Below are 24,077 nucleotides of genomic sequence, written 5' to 3'. Positions count from 1 at the left end.
CGAAGAACCGGGTTCGATTCCCCACATGGGTACAATATGTGAAGCCCATTTCAGGTGTGTCCCCGCCGTGATATTGATGGAATATTGCTGAAAGCGGCGTAAAACTAAACTCACTAACTCACTACTCACTTTGGTAACGGGATGGAAAATTCCACTCTTGACTCCTTGTCTGAAGATAACTGACACAGCATGTGTCAACACGGAATCTCAACATGAACAATGTTAACAAAAACTGCACTGTCCCTCAATGAATAACAGTACTTCATTACAAATTCCCGGAATGTTCATCTATTCACCTACATCCCTCGTTTACAATCTTACTGTAACAGATATACTCACGCCACAAGACAAGGTAGAGTTTCTAGGATACATATCCAGGTTACATTCCAACGATATTACGATGCAACTGCACTATGTATAAACACTGCCGTAGCATGTACACACATGAATCTCAGTGAACAGACGTCAAAACTATCTCTGACCCAGCTTTATCAAAGACCACAACAGCTGAAGCGAGACTAGCCTGTCTCACAGTCCCTGAACCATGTTATTTCCCTTCAATCCAACACTACCTGTAACACAAACGCTCTAAATGAAGCAAGTCTAGTTTTCGTCACGTTCTGAATCTCCCATTCACTGGGACAAAGAGCCCCAAGCAATTTAAATGGAGCTCTTTGTTTCTATCAGAGTTAGATATTATAGGGACTAAGCGTTAGTCTAAAGTAAGACTTGTGAACGCCAGCGTCTGAAGCGAGACTTGTCCGCTTGTAAACATGAAAATAGACATACGTCCTTGCCCTTGACCTATATATCTATTGAGCGTCACAACCTGTTTGGTATGTGCAGCACTACAAGGTAAACCACACACGCATCTTAACAGCCGACAACTTATGGTCGAATTTACACGTGTGTATGTTTTGCGTATGTTTCTCGTGTACTCACCACTGATCCTTCAATCCGACAGTGTAAGTAATAATCACTACCTATTCGTTGGTTTCACATTACTTTTCAACTCGCTGTGCGTGTGGAAAATATCCACTGACATGCTTCCGGTTTGGTCGTGTGTTTATCGATAGTGTAAATGCTAATATGAAAATTATTTACGTTGTGACAACTGTTCATAGCAGAGTACAGACTTCCATTTGCCTCAGCTTTCTAATAATTGGTGTCCTATTTTGGTTGCAATTCCATCAGAGATGTGTTTGTTTAGTTGTGAGAAGGGGATGTGCAGGAAGGACGGTGGTAGTGAGATGTCTTTATACAAGAGCTCAGGGCCGTAGTTAGACCGGGATTGTTGTTACAGATTACATTTTATGCATCAAAGCATTGATATAACACTCTTTTAACATTGATAGTGCCCCCCTTATTAAGAAAAGTTAACTCAGGCCCTTGAGCTTGTTAACATAACTTAGCTATTTATTTAACTAATCCCGACCTCTGTTTCATAAATCAATTGGGATCAGTATTCGACATAAAACTATATATTTGTTTTGATTTTTGTTTTCTTTGAGCATTTACACTATCGATAAACCATAGGCGCCCGGCTCTCATATATTTATAAGTATGACCTATATATATACGATATATACGACCAAACCGGAAGCGTGACAGTGGATATTTTTCACACGCGGTGCGCATGCGCACAGCGAGTTAAAAAGTAAGGTGAAACCATCGAATTTCCGCCATGTTAATCGGAAACACTCGGGTAAACTATCAGTACTGCTATTGAGGAACACTGCATATAATAACACCGAGCATAACGCACCAGCGTCGTCCGATTTCAGTTTAAACAGTGTGTAAACAATCGTTGTAATAAATACATACCATATACAATTTTCGTTTACTGTTAGTGGGCTGGGACAGGTAGATTGATTTCCTATTTAGCCATGAGTGTCAGGTTGACCTAATATGAAAAATAAACCTGTACGTTCGAATGTCGTAAAACACAATATGCCCTTAACTACTGTACTGAGGTCAATGTCGTAAAACACAATATGCCCTTCACTATTGTACTCAGGTCAATGTCGTAAAACACAATATGCCCTTCACTATTGTACTCAGGTCAATGTCGTAAAACACAATATGCCCTTCACTATTGTACTCAGGTCAACGTTATTTTCGTGTTCATGTTGAAAGTCCTTACCACGAATTATCTTTTCTTAGTGAGAGAACAGATGGTGCATGTATATACTTACTGTATTTACGTAGTTAACAGGTGTAAATTATGTAGCTGTCAGTTAGACGATCTTGTATGTCTTACACTGTGTATGACGAGCCTTCATTTCATATGGGCATTTCACATGGTACATAACGGTAAACTCGAGATATGTTATCTAACTGTTACTTGGCAGCATCCTCGAGAATTTTGAACTTGTAGTGAAGGGACAAACCGTATTTAATAAATTTAGGCCTTTCATTGAATAAATCAATTTAGAGGGGAAAATACCATGTCAGCGTATATTACTTGACTGCAAGATAAGGTTGGCAGCAAATACAACAAAAACATAACACAAGAGAATAACCAGTCTCAATGTCTTTGGACCTAATTAAAAAGCAAGCGGTGACAACTATATATGACTTTGTACTGAAACCGGGTGTTCTGAAGTAAGTAAACATATCATGGATTGTATGTGTCCTAGGTTGACATACTTTTTTAAATATTTTTTTATGTTTGTTTCATTTTTACGGTAGCGCATACTCATTACAATTCATAATATCTAACGAAAACGTAAATGGCAACTTGAACAGTGCTTATAAAACGTGTCGATATTTGAATTTATGTTCACATACCGATGTACCCCTTAGAATCGAGCTCCAGTTACACATGCTTGACATACGAATCGACTAACGGGATCGAGGGGTCCCGGTTGTGTAGATCGATGCCCATGCTTTGATCATGCTGTTGATCTCCGAAAAGAAAGAAAATGTAATCTCTGCGACATGTGCGATGTTAGCGATTAATTTCATGACATGTTTCTGTGCCCTTTCTTCAAACGTCATCGGAAAGCATATATACCAAACCATTATGTTAAAAAACCTAATGTATTAAAATTTAAAGAAATGTTTAACTGTAAACAAACAAATGTTCTTGAAAACATGTGATCGTAGCCCGATGATCGTAGCCCGATCGTAGCCCGATCGTAGCCCGATGATCGCAGATCGATGCTCATGCTATCAATCACGGGATTGTCATGTCCAGACTCGATTATTTACAGATCGCCATCATACAGCAGGAATATTGACACGTGAGACATTAAACAACAAAGATACCAATGAAATCTTATGCCTTCATCTATTTACAGATAGGTACCACGATGTCTACCGAGGAGAGACGATTGCCTTATGCAAGAGAGTTTGTCCGGAGTCTGGCGGAGACTACCGATGATAGGGAGCGAGAGGTCCAGGAATTCCTACTGGAGACGATGTTGCTGACACTGGCGGAGGTGGAGACGCGTTTCAGGACGTATATGCAGAAGCTTCATCACGTGACTGGCGAGCAGAATTTCCAGACGATGCGCAGTGCAATAACCCGGATGGAAAAACAGATCAACTCCAGATTCCACACAAAAGACTCCTTCGGTTTGTTTGTTGTGTCACACTGACAAATAATTACATGTCAAATCATCTGATATCATAACCTGCACTGGGGCGGTGGGGTAGCTCAGTGGGTAAAGCGTTGGCTCGTCACGCCGAAGACCCGGGTTCGATTCCCCACATGGGCACAATGTGTTAAGCCCATTTCTGGTGTCCCCCGCCGTGATATTGCTGGAATATTGCTAAAAGCGGCGTAAAACTAAACTCAGTCAGTCAGTCATAACCTGCACTAACTTAAACACTCATTGGTCAACGTTATTGCATCTAAAAACTCATTGAAAGATTAGGAGACAAAGACATTACCCGCAAAAGATTTCAAAATTTACAGCTCTCTTGAATCTCTATTCCGTGACAGTCACGTTAATGATTACCAGCACATTGTGTTATGAATGATACCAAATACCAACTCATCAAATTCCCTGCAAGATATGAAGTAATTTGTCAAATAGTGAATTTCACCTCATTACAAATGGATGATTTGTTGCTTTGTTTTTGTATTTTTAACAGAAAAGAGGTCAAAGGTCAGTCATATCCATAGAGAGGCTCTCAGGAACTGCTACACTTTGCTGACAAGTGACCTTGAACTCTTCAAATCCAGCATCATTGATGACCTTATTTCATCTGATGTGATGTCTGTGTCAGACAAGGATAGTATCAGAGGCAAAGACACGAGGAGAGGTCAGAACGAAGAGTTCTTCGGCTACATCGTTGGACGTCTGTCTTTTGAGGATTTCCACCGTATCCTGCTTCCAGCCCTGAGGAAGGATCATCCTCATGTGGCAGAGGCGCTGGTCTCAGAGTTGGACAGGCTGGAGGAGGAGCATGAGGATAAACAGTGTGTGGCCTGCAGAGCCAGGAAATATGTACAGGTGAGGAAGGACATGAGTATAAAAGGAATACATAGCTTAAACATTCTGCAGAGCCAGGAAATATGTACAGGTGAAATGATCGGAATCATAGGAGCAAAAAGAATGATCAAATAATGAACACGGTACCATTTACTGGATCGTAGAGAAGTTATATCATTTATCACCTGGCAAGTGTTCATTATGACATGACACGGATATTGTTACTTGACTACATGGACAGTAACAAATTTCGTTGATTTAAATGCTCAGTTTCCTCATATTCTGTTAGAATTTTGTTGTCTAATCATTTACGAATCTCAAAGTGAACACAGGTACTTCACCCTGTCTTGTAAAGAATAACATCGAAAATGAAAAATGAAAATTCAATTTAATTTTCATTGACAGCTCAAAAGGATAGCAACGCCTTTGCTACAACAGGGGATCATTGAAGTGCCTCTTTTTGCTGATCTGAAAAGCCCCGGAATGTCAAACAACACAAAATGGACAGAGCTACAAAAGACCGTATCAGACAAAGACATTATTGCCGTCATGGAGAGAAAGTATCCTGACCTTTACAGGGATTTCATAACAAGGGTTTGTTATTCTCTTGAATGTACCTGCCGCTCTAAGGATTTGCCGGATACAGCAGAAAATATACATTTGAAAAAATCTGACACTGCATCAGAAAGTTTTGATGATTTTGAAAGCTGTTTGACTGACGTGGATGATTTTGAGGATCTTGAAGATGTCAATGCAGACTTGTCCTTCCTGATTAGCGATACCGGAAACGGTAATTCAAATATTCCGTTCTGTCAATCAAAGATCCATACACATCCATTCTCATTATTGATATGTTTTGTAAATTATTAATGTCTATTGCTCTGGATGAAGAATTTTAAGTGATTTCTAAAGTTCTATACAATGTGACAATGAGGCCATGAGCCAGACAATTTTTTCGGTACCACTCAGAGGGACCAAACACTTTTATGTTTTCTTTAAAGTTGTTATGGTCTCTACATATAAAAATGTATGATGGCCATGTCAGTTTGGTAGCTCAAACTCTGAACGAGGCTAAATCCAAGATGGCAGCCAACAAACCCCAAAATTTTCAAAAAATGTCAATTCCAAGCTCTAATCGGGAGTTAAGTTCAATAAATAGGTTGGAAATGAAAAAAAGATAGGTCAAATAGTGCTAAAGATTTAAATAACTTAATTAAAAAGATTTAATTAATATCAAGTTGTGTTATTTGATACCTTTAAATCATATCTCTTTCCTGATTATATAAGAGTCAAAATTGTAAGTTCATAGAACTTTTTCAAAACTCATCTTTTCATTTATTCTGATCAAGCTTCAGTATGGTACAACTGTCTGGAAGCTGAATTTCTAACTCCTCGGGCAACAGATGGTCATTGATGGTTGTAAGAAAATGGTCACATATATAGATTTGATGGATGACAGGACCTTCCTCCAGATGCTGTTCTTGAGTTCCATTCTTGCAAGTCCACAACAGCCTGTTAACTGCCAAGTTGTCAATGCCTTACCAATGGACTGAAATGCACTGTGACATGTCGGAGCCAGACTTGGTATGCGAAGGCCATGACATGCTGAAGAGTGACACTGATGATGAAGCTGATGTTTATGATGCAGAGCAGTGACTATCATTATCCAATTTAAGGAACTAGAATGGTGCTCTCACTCTTTGAAATTAAAGAGCTGTCTTCAGAATAAATGAAATGATGAGTTCTATGAACTTACAATTTTGAGTCTTACAAAATCAGGAAAAAGATATGATTTAAAGGTATCAAATAACACAACTTGATATTAATTAAATCTTTTTAATCATGTTAGCACTGTTTTACCTCCCCTTTTTCATTTCCAACCTATTTGTTGAACTTTACTCCCGATTAAAGCTTGGAATTGACATTTTTTGAAAATTTTGGGGTTTTTTTGGCTGCCATCTTGGATTTAGCCTCGTTTTGAGTTTGAGCTACCAAACTGACATGGCCATCATACATTTTTGATATGCAGAGACCTAAATACATGGCCTAAATACAATATGTTATATTTCAGAATACAAGATGACTGCAGTGCCCAGAGGAATTTGTCTGATCATAAACAATATAACGTTTGGAAAACACGCCTCCGACCGAGTTGCGACTGAGCCCGATGTTGAAGAAATACGCAAAGTTTTCAGTAAATTTGAGTTTACTGTCGATGTCAGAAAACCTCTCTGCAGAAGACATGGCCCGCATATTACAAAAATATGCCAGCAAAGACCACAGTGAATTTGATGCATTTGTCTGTTTTATTCTTACGCATGGCATCTCAGATGAATATCTTATGGGGAGTGATGCTGGACTTATAAGCATGAACCATGTGATAGCACCCTTTGTATCATCAAAATGTCCAACCTTAGCAGGAAAACCAAAACTGTTTTTCTTTGAAGCTTCCAGAGGCAATAATATCATGTGTGGCCACCAAAAGGGAGAAGAGATTGTTCCCGATCATGCTGACATCCTTATTGGACAAAGCACTGTACAGGGTTACTTTAATTTCAGAAACACGTCACTCGGCAGTAAATTCATCCAAACTCTGACTCGCATTCTTGATACTTTTGAGAAGATCACGATCTTTTGAGCTGTCTAACAATGGTAAACAGTGTGGTATCCAGCCTGCCTATCAAAATGCGTAGGATTCCTGGTGCCAAACAGGTTCCCGCCCCATGTTCACCCTTACAAAGAAGGTTCACCTGACCAGCGATCCTCGGTGGCCCTACCCATCTGAAGAGGCCCAGCCCTAAGTTCTGGAGATTGAGAAGGTGAACATGATATTTTCAGCTTTGGGCTGCAAACGGGTTTAGGGACATTCAGAGAACTGGGAGGTAGATATTTATGTTCTATGTTCGGTTTTTTTACTTTTGACTAACGTGTGTTTTTTCTTGTTGTTTGGAAGAACTGTCAGAATGATATAAAATATTACAATTCAATTATATGCTGTAATTAGTATGTGTTGTCATACAGGTGTATCTTAGGGATCACAAGCAGTGAAGAAACACATTTCCGTACTGTTCTCTATTTGCCTGTCTGTGTGTGTCCCTCTGTGTGTGTGTGTGTGTATGTGAGTGAGAGGGAGAGAGTCCGTGTCTGTCAGTTACAATGCTTTAATGATCATTACTGCAATTTAAATATGGTGACTGCTCCAAGCGTATGTTCTTTCTTTAAATACATGTGTTAATCTTAAGCTTTGAGTAACTTCCTAAAGGAATTCTACATGTTCATTAGAAACAGAAATGTTGAACGAGAATTTTACCCCATATCTTTCTCAAGTATTTCTCGATCTATGAAAGTGAAGTTGAAACTTCAGACAAGTTAGTAGCTTCCATATTGAAGGTTATTGGGTGTATTTATTAACAGTGATAATGCTGATTACCCGAGGTGTTTCAAAATCTAATTCATCTGTATTCACAATCACGGAATGAATACCTTGCAGTGAACTATTCATCCGTCGCGTTGACTCTTTGTTGTAGACCTTCAAGGTATTTCAAGTAAGCAATCAATAGGAACTTGTCAATACAGATTTCGGAACTATTGAATGTCATGATCGCCGAATTGTGTTCATTCAACGGAGGCTCAAACATGTTGATTGACATCTTGAGGATACTTGCGGCAGCGCTCAAACGAGGACTGTTGCTCTACGCGAAGCAAACACCGTCTGGTAGTTGCATAACAGGTAGTACAATCAGGTCTTTCTTAACGGCAAATGTGGTGGGTTGGGGACGGAAGCATTATGCCTGCAATGATATAGACAATGTCCGCATTGTCAGTTGAAAGAAACATGTATAGGTCATCTCTGAAGTCACGGTCCTTCAAATACACATCCCTCCACAGAATGTTGTACATAAGCAAACAAAGTCTCATATTAGCCACGTTATATAATGTATATATTCAAAAATAGTCTTTAGATTTGTGATTGTCGGGAGTCCTTTTTGCATACGAAAGCTGTGTATTGTATTAGAATTTGATATATTTAGCCAACTGTGAATATTATGTTTTCTTTTATGAATTCATAGCTATAAATCCTCGCGAAATCTCTCATTGTGTTGGGGTGATAAGAAAAATGAATACGTCCAGAGTGAGTGAGTTTAGTTTTACGCCTCACACAGCAATATTCCAGCTATACTGAGTCAAAAAAGAAACTTCACATTCTTTCTCCAGGGCACTATAAAAGAACAAGAGGTGGTAAGATGGTAAAATTGTTATTATTTCATTGCTGAGATCTGTGTGATGTACTCGATACACTGACAGTGCCATAATCAATGCCATTAGGCTACACCGTCGTTCCAAAACATGGGTATACAGAATGTAAAGTCACAAGAATAAAAATGCGAAATTTCTCAGTTCAATATCGTGTATGGCCGCCCCGCGCATTCACCACTGCCAAACACCGTCTCCTCATCGACTGCCTGATGCTTGTGAATACGTGGTTGGGGATTCTGCGCCATTGCTCTTCCAAGGCAGCGCCAAGTTCCTGCAAATTCTGAGGTTGGTTCCTAAGACCACAAGCCTTCTCCCAAGTGCATCCCAAACGTGCTCTATTGGATTAAGGTCAGGGGACCTCGATGGCCAGTCCATGACGTTGATTCCAGCGTTTTGAAGGAAATTTCGTGTCAACATCGCGGTATGCGGCCGAGCATTATCATGCTGGAACTGTAGACCTGGGCCATGAGCCCCCATGAAAGGAACGAGTTCAAGGGTGAGCACCTGGTCACGGTAAGCAGCAGCTGTGAGGTTTCCACGGAAGACCAGAAGTCGGGAACGGTTGTTCCACAGAAAGCACCCCATACCATGCAACTTCCGCCCCCGAATCTGTCGACTTCCTGTACACAACGTTGGGCATACCGTTTACGACGTCGTCTCCAGACTCTATGCCTGCTGTCCGCGAATCTGAGGGTAAACCTGGATTCATCGCTAAAGACGACTCGATTCCAGTCTCTCTGGGTCCATCAGAGGTGACGTTGGGCCCACAGCAGACGTTGACATTGGTGAAATGGCGTCAATGTTGGCCCACGATATGGACGTCGAGAATGAAGATTGGCAGCCCGCAACCGATTTCGAATGGTCTGTGAGGACAGTCGACCTCTAAACATCTCAGCCCTGGTTCGTGTAGCCGGCAGAAATCTGTCACGTAGGTAACGTAGGACGATTTGACGGTCTTCTGCTCGTGACGTCACACGTGGACGACCCGACCTTAGGCGATCAGAAGTGGTGCCAGTTTGTTATAGACGACCTCACAAGTCATACACAGTACGACGGCTGCATCCCATTGCTCTTGCGACGTCAATAACTGATCTTCCCGCTTGCAACATGCCAACGGCACTGCCGTTCACGTTGCACATTTGACAATCGTGGCATTTCAAGTACCGTTAGAACTATGGTTTAAAAGTGTTTTTCAATTCTTGAGGCCAATGCAAACACGTGCATATGAAGAAAACTTCGATGCGAGGATCACGTGATCGACTGCACGTGCAAAACCTGATTTGGCACTAACGTCATTTGCACTACGAATGGATGGGTTTGAGTGGGTTCTGCTAACGTTTTTCTAGAGTCGAAAGATAGGGATCCCTTTTCGGATACATAGATGTATCATCAGAGGAAAATTATTCATTATTTTTCAAATTACATTTTGTGAAGTTTCTTTTTGACTCAGTATATATTGCGGCGGTCTGTAAATAATCGAGTCTGGACCAGACAATCCAGTGATCAACAGCATGAGCATCGATCTGCGCAACATGTGTCAACCAGAATACGTCCAGATTTAATCGGTTTGATTTGCAGACTAAACGAAATGTTTTTGAAATACTGTTTTTAATTAACCTAGAAATTAGAATTCAAGCATTGTCTTTCAAATATATGTACAGTTAAAACTGCATTCCCCATTGTAGAATAGACCTATATTCTGTTAGTAATGTATGGCATCATGTTGCCAAAGTGCACTGTAGGTCTGGCCACAATAAACATAGAAAGGACGAAGCTTATTTTCTTTTTCTTTTCTTCACTGGTTACAGGCATATTTAGGTAAACTGTTTTCTGGATAAGTGTCAAAGTATACCTGAAATGCGTGTTTGTCGAGCTGGCATGAAATCAACGAACATGTGGAAAATATCCTCAGTGTCTTCTACTGGACATTACCTGTTCTGTTTTTATTTCAATGAAAGATTTCTACAAACCTGACCTGCGTGATATCACCCCACCCCCCAACCCTGGTTCCGCCAATGTATTGCACTGTCTCTGACACTAAAATTTGGAAAATGTCACCCCGATTGGTTTATGTCTTATATTTAGGGCTTAATACAATGATCGTTATCGGAAAGCATGTGGTGCATTGAAAACAAATTGTAAAGGTGTCCGTAATTTACTTTATTTTTCCGATACATTTTCTCTTCTTTGTCTTCAGATTGCACCCTTTTGTCGGTGCTTTCGGGGTTAGCATAAAGTAGTATGCGAGATTCAAGGACGAGCAGTGTAACAAATTGATTCAGGATTCATAGTCTTACAAAATGATTGTAGCGCTGTCTATCGAAATTCATATTAAAGTCTACAAGTTAAGACAGTCAAACTGCTGCGATAGCTTTGTGAAACTGGATCAGGAGTGGAGAGGGTTGGCAGCTTCACTTATAAGGTCAGTATAATCCTTTGCCTGGGGAACATTGCTACTTCACGCTTGACGTGCATATGCCCTTCGCCAAGGCGATATCAAGAAACCACAGCAAGTTTTACATTCGATCCTGATGAAATGAAATGATAGTGATATTCTGATCTTTAAGAAATCATTGGAGCGGTGGGGTAGGCAGGTGGGTAAAGCCTTCCCTCGTCACGCAGAAGACCTGGATTCGATACTCCACCTGGGTACAATGTGGGAAACCCTTTTCTGTTGTCGCCCCCGTGATATTGTTGGAATATTGCTAAAGGCGGAGTAAAACCCAACTCAGTTAATCACTCAGAATTCATGGGCGGATCCAGATTTTTGAAGGGGGGTGGGGTGGGGGTGGAGGTGAGTTGTTGTTTCCCAGGGGTTCCCTCACTTATCTAATCATTTTATCTAATAATCATTTTATCTAAAATATCTTTTAGAACTATATTTTAGTATGAATTTGTTAATGTGTGAGTTTTACTCCTCTTATAACGGTAGTTCAGTTATATTAGCGCATATGTGCTTGATGTGGAATCAAAAACAGAATTGATACGGTAGAAGTGATGCGTTTCCCACCTTGTTTATACACTAACGGAATATATGTCTGAGATTTGTTAAAACTGGGTGTTCTTTGGCACTGACGTTCTTATTTATACAAAAAAAGCATGGGTGTGATGCTGAAAGTTTAGCATAGTTCCTTTAAAATAATCATGAGGAATCAAACATTCGTAACCACGTTCAGTTCATAGATTCTTGTAAGCACAAAGGGACACAACTCTGCACAACTAACTGCAGTGGCCCGCCTCCGTGGTGTAGTGGTTAGAGCGTCCGCCCGGAGAGCGGAATGTCGAAGAGTTCGATCCCAGGCCGATATACTGATAACGAAAGACGTTAAAAATATGGTACTTGTTTTTGGTCCCTGCCTGGCGCTCGGCATTAATGGGTACAGCAAGGTCTCGTCAGCTCGGAAGTCAGCATAAATGTGTCTGAGTGGGGGTATTCATGCTTAACTGCGGCATGGTATCTCAGTGAGCTGGCATTCTAAAACCAGCTGAAGTCTGGGCTAGTACAAGCAGCCAAACATACACACGCATGCATGTTGTCATATTGGTAAGGGCAGTAGATGGAACAGTGAAACAAATGCACGTGCGGTACGTGATGAGCGTTAACTTAGACCAACCCTACTTGTTCTCGGTGTTTCGTTTAAAGTACATACCCCCTTGTAATACAAACCAATAATAGCGATTTGAAACTATGATCGTTTGTTAAACAACTTTCATCCTAAGTTGAATAAAATTCTGAGATTTAAATGTTCAATTGGCAAGGTAAAATTATGAGGATTCGCCATCTTAATTTCACATTATTCGATTTACTTTTTTGTTTAGAGTGAAATTCATCGGTACGTTTTCACTGCAAACAGACTATAGGTTAGACGTGTTTAACATAACTACTTCTGTAATATTTATTCTTCATGAGTGTGGTCTGAAAGATACCTTTTTGACTCTTTCCTGAGCACGGATCGGCATGCAGACACTGTCTGTAAATCCGCGTTCTTCCATCTGAGAAACATCAGCCAAATCAAGAACTTCATTGACAGATCAGCTATTCAGTCTTTAATCCAAGCAATGGTTATCTCGCGATTGGAATATTCTGATGTTTGGCATATTGCAGCAAACTATCAACAAACTCAGCATTTCAAAATGCAGCAGCAAGACTCATCACGGGTGCAAGCAAATACGAACACATCACGCCAACCTTACGGACACTGCATTGGCTGCCGATCAGACAAAGAATTGTCTTCAAGGTGTTGGTCTTTGTGCACAAGGCCCTTCACAAGTTCCAGATTACCTGGCTGAACCAGTGTCATTGTATCAGCCGTCACGAACTCTGATATCAGCCTCTGCAAAACAAGCAGCAGTGCCCCCTACCCGCAGAGCAAGTTATGACGATAGAGCTTTAGCCAAAGCAGGTCCTCTTTTATGGAACCAACTACCTGAAACTTTGAAAAACTTGTCGGGCATCATTCCATTCGAAAAAAAAACAAAACAGTTCTCTTCAACAGAGCATTCGACCAAACGCCTTATGACAGGCGCTATACAAATTTAACATTATTATTATATATATTAATATGTACCAGCATCAAGATGCCTATGTCGTCAGGTTGGACGCTTTTGTATAAAAAGTCGAATGAAAAAAGGTATTGAAATAAGGCTATGAAAGTTTTCCATATGTGATGTCATATAAATGATGTTTAAGGTATGACATCACTTGAAGGCGCAGACATATTCTAATACAATGTATGTCAACTTAAGGGCATCCCCAGCCCTGGTTTTCTACTCATTTTGGAGGGGCGGTGGGGTAGCCTAGTGGTTAAAGCGTTTGCTCGTCACGCCGAAGACCCGGGTTCGATTCCCCACATGGGTACAATATATGAAGCCCATTTCAGGTGTCCCCCGCCGTGATATTGATGGAATATTGCTGAAAACGGCGTAAAACTAAACTCACTCACTCACTACTCACTTTGGTAACGGGAAAATTCCACTCTTGACTCCTTGTCTGAAGATAACTGACACAACATGTGTCAACACGGAATCTCAACATGAACAATGTTAACAAAAACTGCACTGTCCCTCAATGAATAACAGTACCGCATTACAAATTCTCGGAATGTTCATCTATTCACCTAAATCCCTCGTTTACAATCTTACTGTAACAGATATACTCACGCCACAAGACAAGATAGAGTTTGTAGGATACATATCATGGAGGTTACATTCCAACGATATTACGATGCAACTGCACTATGTATAAACACTGCTGTAGCATGTACACACATGAATCTCAGTGAACAGACGTCAAAACTATCTCTGACCCAGCTTTATCAAAGACCACAACAGCTGAAGCGAGACTAGCCTGTCTCACAGTCCCTGAACCATGTTATTTCCCTTCAATCCAACACTACCTGTAACACAAACGCTCTAAATGAAGCAAGTCTAGCTTTCGTCGGGTTCTGAATCTCCCATTCACTGGGACAAGGAGCCCCAAGCAATTTAAATGGAGCTCTTTGTTTCTATCAGAGTTAGATATTATAGGGACTAAGCGTTAGTCTAAAGTAAGACTTGTGAACGCCAGCATCTGAAGCGAGACTTGTCTGCTTGTAAACATGAACCACGCTTTAAATAGACATTCACCTTTGCCCTTTGCCCTATATATCTATTGAGCGTCACAATCTGTGTGGTATGTGCAGCGCTACAAGTAAACCACACACGCATCTTAACAGCCGACAACTTATGGTGGAATTTACACGTGTGTATGTTTTGCGTATGTTTCTCGTGTACTCACCACAGATCCTTCAATCCAACAGTGTAAGTAATAATCACCACCTATTCGTTGGTTTCACATTACTTTTCAACTCGCTGTGCGTGTGGAAAATATCCACTGACATGCTTCCGGTTTTGTCGTATGTTTATCGATAGAGAGAGAGAGAAAGAGAGATTCTTTATTTCCTCCAGAAATCAATCCGAAGATTATTGATACATGAATTCAATCAAACATACAACACATTAGTATTTACATACAGGACAATGTTATTCATAGTTGACAATTGATATGTTCAGAAACATTCACAAAGGGATGGCGTCACTTGTGCCTCCATTAAAATACAAACTCAAGATATTGTTTCAAATGATAGACATAGTTTGCAAAGTTTATAATGACAGCATGGTATGTGTCCCGCACTAGGAATCGTGTGAACTGTGTAGCTGCACCTTGGAGAGTTGACAGCATTTCGTCGTCTTCCAACATTTCAAAATTTACATAGGTTTCAACATCATGCTTCCGGTTTTGTCGTATGTTTATCGATAGTGTAAATGCTAATATGAAAATTATTTACGTTGTGACAACTGTTCATAGCAGAGTACATACTTCCATTTGCCTCTGCTTTTCAATAATTGATGTCCTATTTTGGTTGCAATTGCATTAGAGATGTGTTTGTTTAGTTGTGAGAAGGGGATGTGCAGGAAGGACGGTGGTAGTGAGATGTCTTTATACAAGAGCTCAGGGCCGTAGTTAGACCGGGATTGTTGTTACAGATTACATTTTATGCATCAAAGTATTGATATAACACTCTTTTAACATTGATAGTGCCCCCCTTATTAAGAAAAGTTAACTCAGGCCCTTGAGTTTGTTAACATGACTTAGCTATTTATTTAACTAATCCCGACCTCTGTTTCATAAATCAATTGGGATCAGTATTCGACATAAAACTATATATTTGTTTTGATTTTTTGTTTTCTTTGAGCATTTACACTATCGATAAACCATGGGCGCCCGACTCTGATATATTTATATGTAAGACATATATATATAAGATATAGGTCACACTTATAAATATATCAGAGCCGGGCGCCTTTGCGATAAACATATGACCAAACCGGAAGCCTGACAGTGGATATTGTTAACACGCTTTCCGCATGAAACCATCGAATTTCCGCAATGTTAATCGGAAACACTCGGGTAAACTATCAGTACTGCTATTGAGGAACACTGCATATAATAACACCGAGCGTAACACACCAGCGTCGTCCGATTTCAGTTTAAACTGTGTGTAAACAATCGTTGTAATAAATACATACTTTATACAATTTTCGTTTGCTGTTAGTGGGCTGGGACAGGTAGATTGATTTCCTATTTAGTCATGGGTGTCAGGTTTACCTAATATGAAAAAAACCCTGTACGTTCGAATGTCGTAAAACACAATATGCCCTTCACTATTGTACTCAGGTCAATGTCGTAAAACACAATATGCCCTTCACTATTGTACTCAGGTCAATGTCGTAAAACACAATATGCCCTTCACTATTGTACTCAGGTCAATGTCGTAAAACACAATATGCCCTTCACTACTTTACTCAGGTCAATGTCGTAAAACACAATATGCCCTTCACTATTGTACTGAGGTCAATGTCGTAAAACACAATATGCCCTTCACTATTGTACTCAGGTCAACGTTATTTTCGTGTTCATGTTGAAACTCCTTACCACGAATTTCCCTTGTGTAGTGGTGCATGTATATACTTACTGTATTTACGTAGTTAACAGGTGTAAATTATGTAGCTGTCAGTTAGACGATCTTGTAGGTCTTACACTGTGTATGACGAGCCTTCATTTCATTTCGCCAAAGTCAGTCTTAACCAACCGTGGACTACTCATAGTGTTTTAGCTCTCACATTACGTAGACATCGTTTCAGCAAATATGGGCGTTTCACATGGTACATTACGGTAAACTCAAGATATGTCACTGTTACGGTTACTGTGTAGCGTCCTCGAGAAATGTAACTTGTAGTGAAGGGATGGTTGGGCGACCAAATTATTTTTAATTTCAACAGGACTTAAATCCTATTTAATTGATGATATGTCGCTTAAGAGATAACAAAACATGCCAGTTTATACTGCTTGATTTTACCTACTTGTAAAAATCTGTTTGACAGCATAGACAACGAAGAGGAATATTTCGTGGACATCACAGAATAACCAGTCTGAATCTCATTGGCCGTAAAACTCAAACCAGCGGTGAAATTTATATGTGTGATGAAACCATCTGTTATGCTGCACTACATGTATTCAACGTTCGCCTGTGACTGATGATATACTGATGTACCCATGCAGATCCGGTTAGAATTGATCTTAGAATTATAATTAATGTATACTTGTCGTAACAGGCGACTAACTGCATCGGGTGGTCAGTCACATGTCATCGTTGTTGTTTTTATGTTAATCACTGGATTGTCTGGTCCTGACTCGATTATTTGCAGACCGCCGTCTTCTAGCTGGAATATTGCTGAGTGCAACAAACAAACATACCAATGAAATAATCTGCCCCCATCTATTAACAAATAGGTACCACGATGTCTACCGAGGAGAGACGATTGCCTTATGCCAGAGAGTTTGTCCGGAGTCTGACGGAGAATACCGATGATGAGGAGCGAGTGCTTGAGGCCAAGGAATTCCTATTGGAGACGATGTTGCTGACACTGGCGGAGGTGGAGACCCGGTTCGGGACGTATATGCAGAAGCTCCATCACGTGACTGGCGAACAGAATTTCCAGACGATGCGCAGTGCGATAACCCAGATGGAAAAACAGATCAACTCCAGATTCCACACAAAAGACTCCTTCGGTTTGTTTGTTGTGTCACACTGACAAATAATTACATGACAAATCATCTGATGTCATAACCTGCACTAACTTACACACATAAGTTATTGGTCAACTAGTCTGTCATACAGACCCTGAGGCAAACATATCCAAGAAAGCCCACACAAGTCTAGAACATGTGGCAAATCTAGATTTCCACAGCTTCGGTCTCCGGGCTCCTTTTCACTATATTTTATTTCTTTTACTATGAGCTTTTTTGTAAAATATGTTCATTTCAGAGACTAGCTGTTAGTCTATTGGTCAACGTTATTGCATCTCAAAACTCATTGAAAGATTTGGAGACAAAAAAGGTACCAGTAAAAATATATCAGTATTTTAGTCTTTACCATTCCCGATAATGATTACACCACAGTAAATTAACGTCCAAAAGAAACGTGGCAACGATTTGAAATTCGGGAGCGAAGAAAACAACAAAAGAAAACATAAAACAACATGTAAACATCAATATGTGCTAAACTCTTGCGCAAACAGTCCTAACAATACAATGAACAATGAATTAAATATGGCTGGTAATGTCCATCTGAGGTACACAAAACACCTTTTCAATGCATGTCCAAATGGTCAGCTTAGAACAACATGACCATAGGTGGTGTTATGTGTCACCCTAGTAGCGTGTGTGACCTGCATTGGCTTGAATGCAGGCAAACACTCTCAAACGCACTGAATTCGCCAGGCGCCTGATAACGTCACGTGGGATATGTCGCCATTCTTCATGGAGGGCTGCAATGAGTTCAACTAGGGTGTTGTGAGGTTGTTGTAGCCGACGACTTTGGCTGTCCATTTATATGTCCAAAGGGTGCTATATGGGATTAAGATCTGGAGAGAGAGCTGGCCAGGGTAACACTTGAACGTTGTTGACACCTTGATCTGCCTGTTGCTGGCTTGTCTGTTGTCAGACCTCTTGTTCTGAATCGCTGGACGAAGTAAAGTACAGTTGTCTACACCATTACGGGTGCAGTTCAATGCCATTGCAACATGAGTCTATGCTGTCCCCGACCCGTGCAGATCCAGGTTAGAATTGATCTTCAGCAACCCATGCTTGTCGTAAGAGGCGGCTAACGGATCCTGGTATCAGGTTCGCTGACTTGCTTGACAAATGTCATCGTAACTGCGTAGATCGATGATCATACTGTTGATCACTGGATTCTCTGGTCCAGACTTGATTATTTACAAACCGCCGCCATACAGCTGGAATATCGCTGAGTGCGGCGTTAAACAATAACCAACCAACCAACTGTGGTGTACCCATTTGCAGCATTCCCAAGGTCCTTTCATTCTCTGCTTTTGTTAACTCTTTTTAACAGTGCATGTCTAACATGTGAACTGACCCGTTTTTACACCGTTTGTGTGTGTGCAATTTCTAACCACGCATATAGCATGCTGTTTGCAAAAAAAAAACTCCACTTTTTCAAAATACCCATGCAAGACGCTGCTGTCATTACACGGATTGGTAATCTGGGATGTTTGAGGATCGGGTTTAGCTCTGTTACATTTAGGTGAAAGTATCTGTCTTTCAATAATTAAATGTTTTGGTTGCCAAGTTTCTTTTGAACGTCGGTTTATATTATCTTATGAATGATAACAAATACCAACTCATCCGAAAATCTGCAAGAATTAAATTAGGTTTGTCAAGTTAGGTAATTACACCATGTTACAAATGACTTTGATATTAAATCATTTTCGTGTATTTAACAGGGAACAAATCAAAGGTCAGTCATATCCATAGAGAGGCTCTCAGGAACTGCTACACTCTGCTGACAAGTGACCTTGAACTTTTCAAATCCAGCATCATTGATGACCTTCTTTCATCTGATGTGATGTCTGTGTCAGACAAGGATAGTATCAGAGGTAAAGACACGAGGAGAGGTCAGAACGAGGAGTTCTTCGGCTACATCGTTGGACGTCTGTCTTTTGAGGACTTCCACCGTATCCTGCTTCCAGCCCTGAGGAAGGATCATCCTCATGTGGCAGAGGCGCTGGTCTCAGAGCTGGACAGGCTGGAGGAGGAGCATGAGGATAAACAGTGTGTGTCCTGCAGAGCCAGGAAATATGTACAGGTGAAATAATCGGGATCATAGGAGCAAAAAGAATGATCAAATAATGAACACGGTACTATTCACTGGATCGTAGAGAAGTTATATCATTTATCACCTGGCAAGTGTTCATTATGACCTGGATACTGTTACTTGACTACATGGACAGTAACAAATTTCGTTGATTTAAATACTCAGTTTCCTCATATTCTGTTAGAATTTTGTTGTCTAATCATTAACGAATCTCAAAGTGAACACAGGTACTTCACCCTGTCTTGTAAAGAATAACATCGAAAATGAGAAATGAAAATTCAATTTAATTTTCATTGACAGCTCAAAAGGATAGCAACGCCTTTGCTACAGCAGGGGATCATTGAAGTGCCTCTTTTTGCTGACCTGAAAAGCCCCGGAATGTCAAACAACACAAAATGGACAGAGCTACGAATGACCGTATCAGACACAGACATTATTGCCGCCATGGAGAGAAAGTATCCTGATCTTTACAGGGAGTTCATAACACGGGAGTGTGACTCCCTTAAATGTACTTGCCCTTCTAAGGTTTTTCCGGTTTCTGCAGAAAATATACATTTGAAAAGATCTGACACAGCATCAGCAAGTTTTGATGACTTTGAAAGCTGTTTGACTGACATGGATGATTTGGAGGAGTTTGAAAATGTCAATGTAGACTTGCCCTTGCAGATGAGCGATGAGGAAAACGGTAATTCAAATATTCTGTCCTGTCAATTAAAGATCCATAAACATTCCTTCACATTATTGATATGTTTTGTACACTTTTAATGTATATTGCCGTGAATGAAGAATTTTTAAGTGATTTCTAAAGATCTATTCAATGTGACTAATATATTTTGCAAACATAATGTTACGTTTCAGAATACAAGATGACTGCAGTGCCAAGAGGAATTTGTCTGACCATACAAAACCAAACGTTTGAAAAGTTCTGCAATCGAAGTGGGACGGATATTGATGCAGCAGAAATAAGATCAGTTTTCACTAAACTTCAATTTACTGTGGATGTCAGAAAAGATCTTTCCGCAAACGAAATGATCGACGTATTACACCAATATGCCAGAAAAGACCACAGTGAATTTGATGCATTTGTCTGTTTTATTCTTACGCATGGCACATCAGATGATCATCTTATAGGATGTGATGGTGGATCTGTAAGCCTGGACAGTTTGATAGCACCCTTTGCATCATCAAAATGTCCAACCTTAGCAGGAAAACCCAAACTGTTTTTCATTAACGCTTCCAGAGGTACGGATATCATGTATGGCCATCCACAGGAAAATTATTATCTCGAAGAAGAAGAGGACCTGCTACTCAAAGAAGAAATAACTTCTGTTCCCAATCATGCTGACATCCTCATTGGACATTCCACCGTACAGGGCTATGCTAGTTTCAGAAGCAATTTCCACGGCAGTAAATTCATACAAACTCTTACCCGCATTCTTAATACTTATGGAGACGATCAAGATCTTTTGAGCTGTCTAGCAATGGTAAACAGATCAGTATCCAACATGAGAATGGTAACCTCTGCTAAGCATTTTGGGGGTGCCAAACAGGTTCCGGCCCCTATGTTCACCCTTACAAAGAAGGTTCACCTGACCAGTGATCCTCTGTGGCCCTACCCATCTGAAGAGGCTAAGCCCTAGATGCTGGACATTGAGAGGTTAACATGATATTTTTACACGTACGTGTTACAAACAGATTTATGAACATTCTGAGAACTGGGAGGTAGATATTGATGTTTCTTCTTCGGTTTCGTGCTTTTAATAAAAGTAATTTCTTGCTGGCTGGTAGAAATGTCAAAACCGTGTAAACTAGTTTTTATTCAATTATATGCTGTATTTAGTATTTGTAGTCATACAGGTGTATCTTTGGGATCACAAGCAGTGAAGAAACACATTTCCGTACTGTTCTCTTTTTGTCTGAGTGTGTGTGTGTCTGTCTGTCTGAGTGCGTGCATGTATATCTGTCGGTTAAGGTGCTATAATGATCATTGCTGCAGCTAAATATGGTGAATGCTACAAAAGTATGGTAATCTTCCTTTAAACATATGTGTTAGTCTTTAAGCCTTGAATAACTTCCTAACCAGATTCGACTTGTTGATTAGAAAGTTTTCTTTATACGTAACTTCTAGCTTGTTCAGGACAACAAGGCCAAGGTAAACACGCTGATGTCGGGCATGGCCGAGATGAAGTGTCACTTTGAAAACAAGCTCCTTGAACAAGAACTGTACCATCGTAAGTGCAACCTACTTGTTTATGGTATCCCAGACACGCGAGACCCTCTAGAGGACTGCATTGAATTGTTCGAAGATCTCGGTATAAACAGTCCTGGGTGCATTGACCTGGTTAATATCCACAGACTACCTCGTCATAGTACTAACCCGACAACTGTTAATATGCCCAAACCGATTGTTGTAAAGCTTGTCAGGATGCCTGACAGGCAGGACATATTAAATGCTACATTCACCAAGGGAAAACTATCGAGAGAAAGAAAGGTCTCAATTCGTACTGACCTCCCCGTGCCAGAGGAAAATACAGAGGAAAACTAGAGGAAAGCTTATGAGCTCCGTCAAACTTGCAATCTACAGACAAGGATTCTTGAGAGGGGGATTGATATCACCCTGCAATACCGACTAAGTAGACAATTTGCCTGGAAAAATGTCGGACTGGATGATGATCTGTGAATACCTTGAATGACAATGTCTAAAGCAAATAGTATCCGCACATTCAATGTTTATGATTCTACCTGGTCCGTTATTTAACAAAATCACGAAATGTTTTCTTCTTTTTTGTTGTGAAACTTGTTTATGAACTATTATTCCTCTTTTCAGTAACCAAGATATCCAAACTGAACGGAAATATCATATATGTGGACTCTACACCCACGTGTCAATATTTACAAACCGTGCTATTTTTAGAACTGTCATTAATTGTCTCCCATTTGTTTCACATGCCAGTTGTTACACAGCCAGGTTGGGGGTTACTCAAGAAATGTTTGTTTGATTAAAGATGGTTTTTTTAATATTTACAGTCAGTTGTTTTTATCTTGAGATGATTTCTTCTTCTCAAGGCGGGACTAACTATTTAATAGAGTTAACTCAATTATATTGAGAAAATACATCATTTACTGTACATGGCTAGGGTGAACCTCGCAGATTAATCATGGCTGGTATACAAGAGTAGAGTATGTCACATCGCAGGGAAACAGACCACAAGTTCTTTTTGAAGGATTCCTCTACAACAAATGTCTGGAACGAGTATGGACTATCCCATTCTTCCCTAATAGGTAATAGGTGTGTGCAGTGGTCTGTGACCTTATGTGTATTGGGGTGTGAAACAACTGACATGTGTAAGAAAGGGAGGATACCGTATCCACGTGACCGTGTCAATTTCTGCGTCACTTGCGAACTTCAAAAAAAAAATAATCACAGGTAAAAAGTCATTTTATCATGATTTGTTTAAAACACTTTAAAAGTTGGGATTATATGGTTTATACTTTCAGCTTTGAGTAGAAAGTTTGTCACAGACAGACGCTTTAAGTTTGTATTTTTGTCTATGATGAAAGTGTTATGTTTGTTCAGTTTTCGTTCAGCAGGTGTCACATGTTTTTTTTACTGTGACTAAGATGAGCAGGGTGCCGTTGTACAAAGCAATCTTAGCGCTAAGGTGACCGGAACTCCCATACCTTAACATAGACTTAAGGTAGTCTTAGCGCTAAGGTTCTTTTGTACAACGGCACCCAGTTTGACTACTTCGATATCGCCATTACCCTAGATGGTTAATGGGCGGATAAACTATAAGTTGGGTAGATTTAATTTCTATCAAATTATACATATGTATATATTTTTCTTGTCTCTATTTGATGTTTCACTTCCACTTCAGTATTATTTGTAGGAAGTCACATTAAAAGGTACGGGTACATCATTTTTGTCAAATTACCACATGTTGTTGGTCTGCTATTCATTATTCCTATTATTTGTATACATTGATGCCTCATCCTCCTGTCTATCCTATGGCTGCAAAGATGAAGATATGTGGAAATTATTAAATCCACAATAAAATCTACACTTTATCAATACAAAATCAATGATGAAAATAAGGGCAATGACTTAACATATTCTATTGATGATCAATTACTTTGGGAAACTCTACTATTAATAATTAGAGGAAATACAATTTATTATGCTTCAACCCAAACGAAAATTATGTTGCATACAGAAAACAAGCTGGAATCACAATTAGACTCCCTGGTAATCAGACTAGATAAATCTGATACAGACATAGCAGAAAATGATATACTAAAAGAAATTAACAAAATTAGTACTTATTTAGATGACATCAGTCAAAAGCTAAATGGATAGAAGAGGGCGAAAACCCAACAAAATACTTCTTGAAACTTGAAGCCAGACATTTCTTAAATAAATCCTTTCCCCATCTATTTTGGGACTGTGAAATTGTTCAAGATATCTGGAAAACCTCCAGTCATGGCTCTTAACTCACTTGAATATTCCGTTATATTTCACAAAACAGAATGTTTTACTTGCAATCAAAGGAAAAAATAACAATCCAATAATGCCATAATACTGTGAAGCAAGTTATCTTTAGACACAGCAGAAATTCAACTGTACCCTTTATCAGTCATGAGAAAAGGGAGATAATCAAGTATT

At 39.9% G+C, this 24,077-nt stretch overlaps 2 protein-coding genes across 14 annotated transcripts in view; both read left to right on the top strand.

Annotated features, from left to right (window-relative positions):
• Positions 1-24,077, top strand: part of LOC124273715 (galactose mutarotase-like) — a 76,517-nt gene that overhangs the window by 24,282 nt on the left and 28,158 nt on the right. The window lies entirely within an intron of this gene.
• On the top strand, positions 827-23,613 carry LOC124273712 (caspase-8-like). Of its 13 annotated transcripts, none has more exons than XM_046708999.1 (6): positions 827-965; positions 3,303-3,579; positions 4,099-4,463; positions 4,848-5,232; positions 20,273-21,092; positions 21,543-23,613. In XM_046708999.1, exons 1-5 carry the CDS (start codon positions 891-893, stop codon positions 21,052-21,054), a joined length of 1,884 nt encoding a protein of 627 aa, XP_046564955.1. In that variant the 5' UTR covers positions 827-890; the 3' UTR covers positions 21,055-21,092; positions 21,543-23,613. The 13 variants fall into 13 exon arrangements, with proteins under 13 accessions (XP_046564955.1, XP_046564964.1, XP_046564957.1 ...); XM_046709005.1 differs by lacking the exons at positions 3,303-3,579; positions 4,099-4,463; positions 4,848-5,232 and adding exons at positions 16,623-16,805; positions 17,032-17,310; positions 19,044-19,405; positions 19,715-20,099 and having other exon boundaries at positions 947-965; positions 20,273-23,613; XM_046709003.1 differs by lacking the exons at positions 827-965; positions 3,303-3,579; positions 4,099-4,463; positions 4,848-5,232 and adding exons at positions 14,338-14,498; positions 16,623-16,805; positions 17,032-17,310; positions 19,044-19,405; positions 19,715-20,099 and having other exon boundaries at positions 20,273-23,613.

This window comes from Haliotis rubra, unplaced genomic scaffold (genome assembly GCF_003918875.1).
Source record: "Haliotis rubra isolate DU_JTF1 unplaced genomic scaffold, ASM391887v1 Scf183, whole genome shotgun sequence".
Lineage (NCBI taxonomy): Eukaryota > Metazoa > Mollusca > Gastropoda > Lepetellida > Haliotidae > Haliotis > Haliotis rubra.
This window is presented reverse-complemented; position numbering and strand designations above follow the sequence as displayed.

Bases quoted from the DNA above. Each gene is read 5' to 3' on its own strand.
- LOC124273712 (XM_046708999.1), top strand. From the start codon at position 891: ATGGTCGAATTTACACGTGTGTATGTTTTGCGTATGTTTCTCGTGTAC. The intron at 966-3,302 runs GTAAGTAATAAT...ATCTATTTACAG, and splicing joins TGATCCTTCAATCCGACAGT to ATAGGTACCACGATGTCTAC. The intron at 5,233-20,272 runs GTAATTCAAATA...GTTACGTTTCAG, and splicing joins GATTAGCGATACCGGAAACG to AATACAAGATGACTGCAGTG.